At 38.8% G+C, this 10,921-nt stretch overlaps 1 protein-coding gene across 1 annotated transcript in view; it reads left to right on the forward strand.

Annotated features, from left to right (window-relative positions):
- The window catches only part of LOC101852324 (ubiquitin-like modifier-activating enzyme 5), a gene marked incomplete at its 5' end in the record, with an annotated part of 21,001 nt that extends 13,332 nt beyond the window's left edge, over positions 1–7,669 (forward strand). The window contains 5 exon segments of the mRNA XM_013083325.2: positions 877–1,004; positions 3,016–3,151; positions 3,951–4,032; positions 6,297–6,415; positions 7,009–7,669. Of these exon segments, the coding sequence (XP_012938779.1) occupies positions 877–1,004; positions 3,016–3,151; positions 3,951–4,032; positions 6,297–6,415; positions 7,009–7,086 (543 nt within the window).
- Between the last annotated feature and the right edge of the window lie 3,252 nt (positions 7,670–10,921).

Below are 10,921 nucleotides of genomic sequence, written 5' to 3' on the forward strand. Positions count from 1 at the left end.
AAGCACATTTATGTATATATTCATACATTGTCTCCTTTATACTGGTGAACCTTCTCAATCACACACACACACACAAACATTCAGGTTCACACAAATGCACTCATACAAACATACACGCGCACACATACATACACACAAATATATGCACACACACACACACACACACACACACACACACACACACACACACACACACACACACACACACACACACTCACACTCATGTTCACACATACTTAAACCCACAGACGCAGACATACACACACACATATATGCACACCTACACACACACACAGACACATACACATACACTTACACACACACGCGCACGCACACACATTCACTGTCACACACATAATTATACTCATACACCTACACACACACATACACAAAACACACCTGCACATACACATACACTCACACACACACACTTTCACATACACAAACTAACACACACACCAAAACAAACAAACGAACAGACACACACACATGTGACATGTTCACACAAAAGAACACACACTCAAAATCCCTCTCCTAAGAAGAGTAGGCTACCTTTCCCCTTTTACCCCATCTGTCTGACATCCACCCATTGGCGCTCATATTATGACCTTATGCAGTTGCGAGCACCGTAAAAGCCGTACTGTGGGTAGTTGGCGGGTGCTCTGGTGTGGCTTGCTTTTTCTTTCCTATCAAACATCTATCGTCCTTATCTCCCCTTCTTCTTTTTTATGTTTTTTGCTCTCTTGTAACACTTCTAATCTTCTGGCGCTCATATGACCTTATGCAGTTGTGAGCGCCATAAAACCTCTGCTAAAAAAAACAACAACAATAAAAACCATACTACAACTAAATTCGGACCCCACCTGTCTGTTCCAGTGTGCCCCACCCCTTGTGGTTGCGACCAACACCGACGAGAAAACGTTGAAGAGAGAAGGCGTGTGTGCGGCCAGTCTGCCTACCACTATGGCGGTGGTTGCGGGCTTCCTGGTCCAGAATGTTCTCAAGTCAGTGACCTAGAAATGATGAAAGTTTTTTATTGCAAAATATTATTATACTCAATCAAGTCAGTTGTGTAGAAATGAAAGTTTTTATTGCAAAATATTTTACTCAAGTCAGTGATGTAGAAATGAAAGTGTTTATTGCAAAATATACTCAGTGTGATGTTGAAATGAAAGGTTTTATTGCAAAATATTATTATACTCAAGTTTTTATAATGAAAGTTTTTATTACAAAATATACTAAGTAAGTGATGTTAAAATTAATTGTTTTATTGCAAAATATACTCGTCAGTCATGTAGAAATGAAAGGTTTTATTGCAAAATATACTCAGTGGGATGTTGAAATGAAAGGTTTTATTGCAAAATATTATTATACTCAAGTTTTTATAATGAAAGTTTTTATTACAAAATATACTAAGTAAGTGATGTTAAAATTAATTGTTTTATTGCAAAATATACTCGTCAGTCATGTAGAAATGAAAGGTTTTATTGCAAAATATACTCAGTGATGTAGAAATGAAAGTTTTTATTGTAAAATATTATTATACTCAAGTCTGTGATGTAGAAATATAAGTTTTTATTACAAAATATTATTTCAATACTCAAGTCAGTGATGTAGAAATGAAAGGCTTTATTGCAAAATATACTCGTCTGTCATGTAGAAATAAAAGGGTTTCTTGCAAAATATACTCAGTGTGATGTAGAAATGAAAGCTTTTATTGCAAAATATTATTATTCTCTAGCCAGTTTCTTCTTGTTTGTTTTTACATAAAAGATGTTTTGTAAAAAGTTGTATAATCCAGTATAATTAATGTGGGGCATCGTGGTGAAATCAGGCGCTCGTCAAAATATTGAGATCAAAGAAACTGGCACGTTTTTGTTTTGTTTAGTAAGGTTTTACGGTGCTCACAACTGCATAAAGTCATATGAGCGCCAAGGGGTGGATATCAACAGAGAAGTCCAAACGTTGAATCAGTTTTATTCTGCTCACCTCTCTAGCTTCAACAACACAAAGTCTGTTTCGACTATCGAGGCACTCCGGAAATATAGCAGTTCACAAGACAGCGACAAACATACAAAAGAAGTAGAGTGAAAATGACGATAGTAAGAATGAGGAAAGAAAAAGCAGCTGTTCCCCTATGTTGTTGCGGCACAGTATGAGCATGACATTGATAAATCAGCCCATTTAAAAACACATTTCTGTTTGGATTTTACTGAAAAACATCGATTAAAGGCACAAAAAAAGTAAATTTTTAGTTTCCAAGGCCTCTTAAGCTATAGAAATTAGCAAACTTTTGTAGCAGTTTTCTCGCAAATTTTGCCTCTGAAACCAGATGACCCTTACCTCCTTCAGTCGCAAATATCTTGACTTCTATTCAACATAGATGAATAATTTTTTACACCAAAAAGCAAGACAACTGAACAACCTTTAACATGGTACCAACAACCCCATATGCTTAAAAGTTGACGAGCGCCTGATTCCACCACATCGGGCCACTTATGTAAATTTGTAAGATTGTTACTTTACTCTAGACTTGGTACATTACTAATTTTTCTCATGACGATTCACTTTCTCCCAAATAGATTGCCCAAAATTCTACTACATGTTATCAAAATTTTGTATTGAGAACTTCAAAATTGTTCATGTTATCAGAATTTTACATTGAGAAAAGTCAAAATTGTTCATGTAATGAGAATTTTATATTGAGAACGTCAAAATTGGTCATGTTATTGGAACTTTATATTGAGGACATACATACAAATTATTCATTGTATCAGAATTTTGTATTGAGAACATCAAAATTGTTCATGTTATCAGAATTTTGTATTGAGAACATCAAAATTGTTCATGTTATCAGAATTTTGTATTGAGAACACCAAGATTGTTCATTATTATCAGAATTTTGTATTGAGGACATAAAAATTGTTCATGTTATCAGGAATTTTACATTGAGAAAAATCAAAATTGTTCATGTTGTCAGAATTTTACGTTGAGAACGTCCAAATTTGTTCCCAGGTACCTCCTTTCTTTCGGAAACGTCTCCTACTACTTGGGCTACAACGCCCTCCAGGATTTCTTCCCCACCATGAGGATGAAGCCGAACCCTCAGTGCGACGATTCACATTGCCGGAAACAGCAGGAACTCTTTCAGGTGACTTCATTAACCCTATCCGAACGCCCCCTGGGGTCATTTTGTACCCCCGGGGTTGTGTTCTTCACATCTTAGAATACTTCTAGTACGAAGATCTCTTTGAAATTTTCAGTGTTTCTCAAAAACTCATTTTGACAGACTGCTATGCAAAGCGTACGGATCGGATCAACGAGTAAATTTCCTCTTGGAAAGTGGTGGCACAGAGTTCCCCACGTTGTATGGATAGGATAGTAAAATACGACGTATGGATAGGGTTAAAGTAATTGTGAGATGGCTGCTGACATTACAAAAGATATGTGGGTGGTTGGCGGGTGCTCTGGTGGGGTTTGCTTCTTCTTTCCTATCAAACGTCTATCGTCTTTATCTCCCCTCCTTTTTTTGTGTGTTTGTTACTCTCTTGTAGCACCTCTAATCTTCGGCACTTATATGACCTTTTTGTGTTGCAAGTGCCGTAAAACACTTACTAAAACAAAACAAAACCCAAAAGCGAGAGACTGGAAATTAGGAAACAACCCTTGTTCAAATTGCTGATAAATTGACGATACGTCCATATAATATGTTCCTCGTAAGTTACCAATATTTACGTTAATCTGAAAAGAGTTATAGAGTGCATATTATTATTATTAATAAAAAAAACAACAATTATTATTATTATCGTTATTATTATTAATTTTTTTTAAAATTATATTTATTATTTTTCATTGTTCTACACAACTTATTATTATTATTATTATTATTATTATTAATTTTTTGAAATATTATTATTATTATTATTATTTTTATTATTATTAATCCACAGAAAAGGGAGGCTGAGAAACCCAAGGAAGAAAAAGAGACAGAGGAGATAGAGGAAGTCGTAGTGCATGATGACAATGAGTGGAGTAAGTCGTACTAATACATGTTCACAAGCTGGTACATACGTGTACGTCTACATGTTCACTCATACATGCTCGTACATACGTGTACTTCTACATATTCACCTATACATGCTCGTACATACGTGTACTTCTACATATTCACCTATACATGCTCGTACATACGTGTACTTGTACATGGTCACAAGCTGGTACATACATGTACTTCTACATATTCACTCATACATGCTCGTACGTACGTGTACTTCTACATGTTTACAAGCTGGTACATAGGTGTACTTCTACATGGTCACTCATACATGCTCGTACATACGTGTACTTCTACATGGTCACTTGTACATGCTCGTACATACGTGTACCCCTACATGTTCACTCATACATGCTCGTACATACGTGTACTTCTACATGTTCACTTGTACATGTTCACAAGCTGGTACATACCTGTACTTCTTCATGTTCACAACCATGCGGGTGGTTGGCGGGTGCTCTGGTGTGGTTTGCTTCTTCATTCCTATCAAACACCTATCGTCTTTATCCCCCCCTCCTTCTTTTTTGTGTTTGTTACTCTCTTGTAACATCTCTAATCTTCGGCACTTATATGACCTTATTGTGTTGCAAGTGCCCTAAAACTCTTACTAAAAGTTTAAAACAGGTTCGAATGTTCAACAAAATAATTTGTGAGGCATGGTGGGGAAATCAGCTGCTCATCAAAATAATGAAATCGAAGAAACTGGCACTTTTCCAACTCTTTGGCAATTTTTTGTTTTTTTTCGAATTTTTGGTTTTTGGCTCAACGCCTTTTGTGTCCATATAAAAACCCATTTCCATGTGAATTTGACTCAAAAACATTGATTAAAGGCACAAAACATGTAATTTTTAGTTTTCAAGGACTCTCAAGCTGTTGAAATTACCTATGGCGGACATTTTCTCACTAATTTTAGCACTGACACCTAGCAACCCCATCTTCTTCTATCACAATTATCTCCACTTCTATTGAAGATATATGGGTATATTTTTCAGGTGGGTGGTTAGCGGGTGCTCTGGTGTGGTTTGCTTTTTCTTTCCTATCAAACGTCTATTGTCCTTTTCTCCCCTCCTTCCTTTTTATGTTTATTACTCTCTTGTAACACCTCTAATCTTCTGGCGCTCATATGACCTTATGCAGTTGCGAGCGCAGTAAAACCCTCTACTATAATTTTTTTTTAAATGAAAGCGAGACGAATAAATAAGCTTTCATATAATACCAATAACTCCACATCCCCAAAAATTGACGAGCGCCTGATTCCACCACGTTGTGAAACATGTGGCCTTCTTGTGTTGTCACAACAAGTGCTGTAAAACTCTTACTAAAACTAAAACAAAACAATTTTGTATATGATCGCTTTTAAAGACAAGCGGGCTTTCCCAGATTTCGGGGGTTTCCAGAAATCTTGACCGACACCTAAAGTGGACATTGCCCTACCTATAGGAGAAGTTTGGTTTCTTTGTTGTGTATATTTGTTTGGTTATAGAGAAAACGCTCCTTTTATTTTAAAGAAATTGAACAAGGGGCAAAAGCTTTACCTTCGATTTTGTCGAAACAGCTTTTTTTCGGGATAGCCCCCTTGTGTATAAAAGCGACCAAATAAGCTTTCATAAGATACCAATAACTCCACACGCCCAAAATTTGACGAGTGCCTGATTCCACCACGTCGTGACACATGTGGCCTTCTTGTGTTGTCACTATAAGTGCTGTAAAACTCTTACTAAAACTAAAACAAAACAATTTTATATATCTGGCGGAGGGGGAGAAATCAGATCAAGTTTCTGAGAAAATCTAAGGCAGGACGGCTTCTGTGAGAGAGAGAGAGACAAAAACCAAAAATTCGAGAGAAAAATTGCCAAACAGTTGGAAAAGTGCCAGTTTCTTCGATTTCATTATTTTGAGGAGGGCCTGATTTCACCCATTAAATGTGCAAGGATCTGGACAATAAAGATGTATCTTTTCTTCTTTCTTCTTCTCGATCGCATCACACTTGAAGTCTGGTATCTGTCATAAATTGGGCGGTCCTGCTCAGTTCATCTGTCAGCCCGTATAGCTTCTCTTGTAGCGTCAGTGGGGTTGGCCACGCTTCCTGTCTCAGGGCCCTGTGTGTCTTGCAGTGCTGAAGGATGTGTTCAACTGTTTGGTCCTCCTCTCCACACTGGCATTTTGATGATTGTACTAGTTTAAAACATCTGTACATACGGTATCTTTTCTTATCTTATCTTGTCTTATGTGTGTCGTGCAGGTATCGAGGTGGTGTCGGAGACCACTGAGGAGGAGGCTGAGGCAGCCGAGGGGGAGAAACCGGAGCTGACTCAGGGGGTGACTGTGGCTTATACCAAACCTGCTGCTGCTGCTGCCAAGGTGTGTGTGTGTGTGTGTGTAGTGGTGTGTGTGTGTGTGTGTGTGTATGTGTAATGGTGGGGGAGGGGGAGAAACCGGAGCTGACAAAGAGGGTGACTGTGGCTTACTCCAAGCCTGCTGCTGCTGCCAAGGTGGGTCAGTGGGTGGTTTGCGGGTTCTCTGGTGTGGATTGCTCCTTCTTTCCTATCAAACATCTATTGTCGAAGCAGACTTTGTGCTGTTGAGCCTAGAGAGGTGAGCAGAGTAAGCCTGATTCCCCATTTGGACTTCTCTGTTGACATTCATCCCTTGGCATTCATATGACCTTATGCAGTTGCAAGCGTCGTTTAAAAACTCTACTAAAACTAAAAAGACACAAATTCTGATTGAGAGGTTGTTTTTTTTTTCTATTTCTCTGATGTGGTTTGCTCCTTCTTTCCTATCAAACATCTATCGTCCTTATCTCTCCTCCTTTTTTCTATTCGTTACTAGCTCTCTTGTAACACCTCTAATCTTCGGCACTTATAATATATGACCTTATTGTGTTGCAAGTGCCGTAAAACTCTTACTAAAACTAAAAAAATTGCATGTATGTTTTTTTCTCTTTTTTCCAGAAGGAGGAAGGCTCAGACTTTGTGGGGCAGACAGAGATGAGTATAGACGACCTGATGAAGCAAATGCAAAGCCTATGAGAGAGAGAAGGAGAGAGAGAAAGAAAGAAAGAGCGCCTAGTCTTTGTCTGTTGTCTCGTGTTTACATTCTCTGTCTGGTTGCAGAGACAGCTTGCTAACTCCTTATCTCCAGCAAGCCGCTCCCAGCGGCTCGCGGTCGGAACCCCTGTGTCGGTGAGCTGCTGACAGCGACTCGGGCACACTCCTTTACGACGACTTCAACTTCAACATCAAATTATTTTTCAGCAATTCAGTTGCCAAAAACAAGTCTCTTTCACCAGAATTTCATTCATTAGCTGGAGAACTATCGAAATAGGTTCACTTGTTTTGAGTTAATGATGAAAGTAGTGATGTAAATGTCAATTTTAGATGTGGAACCAAAATAGGGCTGCGGCATTGTGGGTTTACTCCCCTCGGAGATAAAGAGTTAATGTCATGACCTCAGCATGTTTCGGTTATTACTCTATTTGTGTCACGGCATGTTGGAATCAGGCTCGCGTCAAGTTTTGGATATGTGGAGATATTGGTATGGTATATATATATATATTGAGTGGCTGGTAGATATGTGCTTTGAAAAGATGAAAGAGAGAGAGGGAGAGAAAGATGAAAGAGAGAGAGAGAGAGAGACAGCATTATTTGTCTCCTGTCATGTGTATATCTGGGTACTATTAAGTGCAAGAATGAACTTGTTTGCAAACACATCTTCCAAAATGCTGCGTGGAATTGCAATACTTGCTCTTGGAACGCCTTTTTAAATTGTTTTTGTATGATTCATTTATTAATTAGTGAGACTTATTCACACAAGTTCCTCACTGTATTATTTCCTGCAGTGTGTCATTTTCGTTAAAGTGCACCTGTTTTTAATTTATTCTTCAGAATAGGCATTAGTTTCAACATTGTATTTTCAAAATGAAAAACAACTTGTCCACGCTCTTCATTCATTTTTTTTTCTTCTCTTTTCCTCTACTTGATGTGCATACTTCAAGGACCTTACGACAAAGTGTAACCTCCTTGGCATACGTGCACACTTCTGGTGTGCTACTGGGAACAGAAACAGCTGTGGTTTTGAGATAGTTTTCAGGATGAAAACACCAGTCACAAGTTGAATACCCCCCGGGGCAGTGCCACTGACTGTAGTGTCTTTAGGCCATTCCCAAAGGGGGGGACATTTCTCGTTCAAGCACAGTAGAATTGTAAATGGGCTGATTTATCATGTCACGCTCATAACTGTGCCTGATCTACAACAGGGAACTGCTGCTTTTTCTTTCCTAATCCTTACTATTGTCATTTTTCCCCTACTTCTTTTGTATATTTGTCACCCACTTGTGACCCACTATTTCCAGGGTGCCTTGATAGTCGAAACAGACCTTTTGCTGTTAAAGCTAGAGAGGTGAGCAGAGTAAGTCTGATTCCCTGTAAAGACTTCTCTGTTGACATCCACCCCTTGGCGCTCATATGACCTTATGCCGTTGCAAGCGCCGTAAAACCCTCTACTATAAAAAAAAGTAATAAAGAGCAGGTTTGACTATAAAACATTCTTGAGTGTTTGAGGGTTTGTTGTTGTTGTTTCCTTCATGGGCAGTTTTGCTCATCAACAGCTGGCTTTTTTGTTTTTTGTTTTTATCCCTTGCCCATTTATAATTATGAGATTGATGTCATCTGATTAGTAGAAAAAAGTGCCTATGATAGTGTCCAATAGTTTAATTCGTGCATACTTATTAGTATGACAAGTAATTGTGTTACAGATTGGCGTAACAATGTGTTCTGATGGAGTGTGTTCTCAACCAACTTCTTCTTGTTTGCCCCTGCAGGTTTTCTGGTTCCTCGAGCTAAATCTAATTTTTTTCGACCTTCCTTTTTACCCCCCCCCCCCCCAGGGCAGTGCTACTGACTGAAGTGTCCATAGGCCATTTCCAGAGGGGAGGATTTTAACATGTTCTTATGCACAGTAGAATTGTAAATGGGCTGATTTATCAAGGTCGTGCTCATACTGTGCCGAAACAACATAGGGGGAACTGCTGCTTTTTCTTTCGTCATCCTTACTATCAGCATTTTTTTCCCCTCTACTTCTTTTGTATGTTTGGGTGTCTTGATAAAGCAAACTTTGTGCTATTGAAGCTAGAGAGGTGAGCAGAGTAAGTCTGATTCCCTGTAAGGACTTCTCTGTTGACATCCACCCCTTGGCACTCTTATGACCGTATGCAGCTGCGAGCGTCGTAAAACCTCTACTAAAACAAACTAAACATCTATCGTCCTTATCTCTCGTTCTCCTTTTCTGTGTTTGTTACTCTCTTGTAACACTTCTAATCACCGGCACTTATATGACCTTATTGTGAATAGGATGATTTGTCAGTGTCATGCTCATACTGTGCCAATAATGACCTTATTATTGTGCTGCCAAGAGCGAAATGCTCGCAGCTAAAGGGATTTGAAAACAACAGCATGACCTTATTGTGTTGCAAGTGTCGTAAAACTCTTACTAAACTAAACTAAACTAAAGACATGTACACTTAAAATACGAAATTCTTGTTTTCTCCATTCTTCTACTTTGATGATTGGTTTTTGTTTTTAAAAATAAATTTATTCCTTCAATGGTTATGGTGCACGTCAAGTATCATGTTTAAGAAATATATTTTTTTTGTTTTCATTTCCTCTGCTTTCCAAATGTCTGTCGGCAATGTATGACTGTTCTGACACAATATGTGATGATTATGTGATTAAACATTATTTACCTTTTGACCTGAAACTCGTTTTGCATTTCAATCATTTGGTGCTTCCTCTGTGAGTGATTGGACTATGTGTCTAGATTAGATATCATGTCAAGAGTGTATGATTTCATTGGTTTGTTTGTTTATTTATTTATTTATTTATAATTTAATGGGTTTTTCAGTTTGGGGGGGGGGGGGGGGGGTCATCCAGTGTTTTTATGCGCCCATCAACACAATTTAGATCGGGGGCGGGGGGTTGCTTCTTCTTTCCTATCAAACATCTATCGTCCTTATCTCCCCTCCTTTTTTGTGTTTGTTACTCTCTTGTAACACCTCTAGTCTTCGGCACTTTTAAGACCTTATTGTGTTGCAGGGGCGGTAAAACACTTACTAAAATGTTTTTTAAAACCAGAACGATTTAGATAATTGAGGAGTGATAGGTCTAATCCTGACGGTAAAGGCCAACGTGGGCCGAGAAGGACACAACATTCCTGCAAAAAGACGCGAGAAAAATTCTCCCCTTTTGGGAATCGGACTTGGTTTTTCTGCGTGTGACAACGAAGCACCAGTGGGTGGTTGGCGGGTACTCTGATGCGGTTTGCTCCTTCTTTCCTATCAAACAACTATCGTCCTTATCTCTCCTCCTTTTTTGTGTATGTTACTCTCTTGTAACACCTCTATTCTTCGGTACTTATATGACCTTATTGTGCTGCAAATGCCGTAAAACTCTTACTAAAACTAAACTTTTCTCTGCACTAAATGACCGTATGAATAGTTGGTGTGGTTTGCTTCTTCTTTCCTGCTTGCATCTATCAAACAGCGTCATCTCTCTTCCCTCTTCCTTTTTTTTCTTTTGCGTGCATGTTACTCTCTAGTAACACTTCTAATCTTCAGCACTTATGAGCACGTATGACCTCTTCCTGTTGCAAGTGATGTAAAACTCTTAAAACTAAAAAAAAGTGTTGTACTAAGTGGGGGCTCTCGTGGTCTAGAGGTTAAGGTGTCCGCCTCTCATTCAAAGGTCCCGGATTCGAATCCGGGTGGCGACCGAATAATTTTGTTCACTAAAATTGTCTCCTTTCACCTCCTTTCCTGCTCCTAGCAATGTTCTGTCGTCTGCTTTCTGCCCCCACCCCCTCACCTCCTCT

This window comes from Aplysia californica, unplaced genomic scaffold, assembly GCF_000002075.1.
Source record: "Aplysia californica isolate F4 #8 unplaced genomic scaffold, AplCal3.0 scaffold00224, whole genome shotgun sequence".
NCBI lineage: Eukaryota > Metazoa > Mollusca > Gastropoda > Aplysiida > Aplysiidae > Aplysia > Aplysia californica.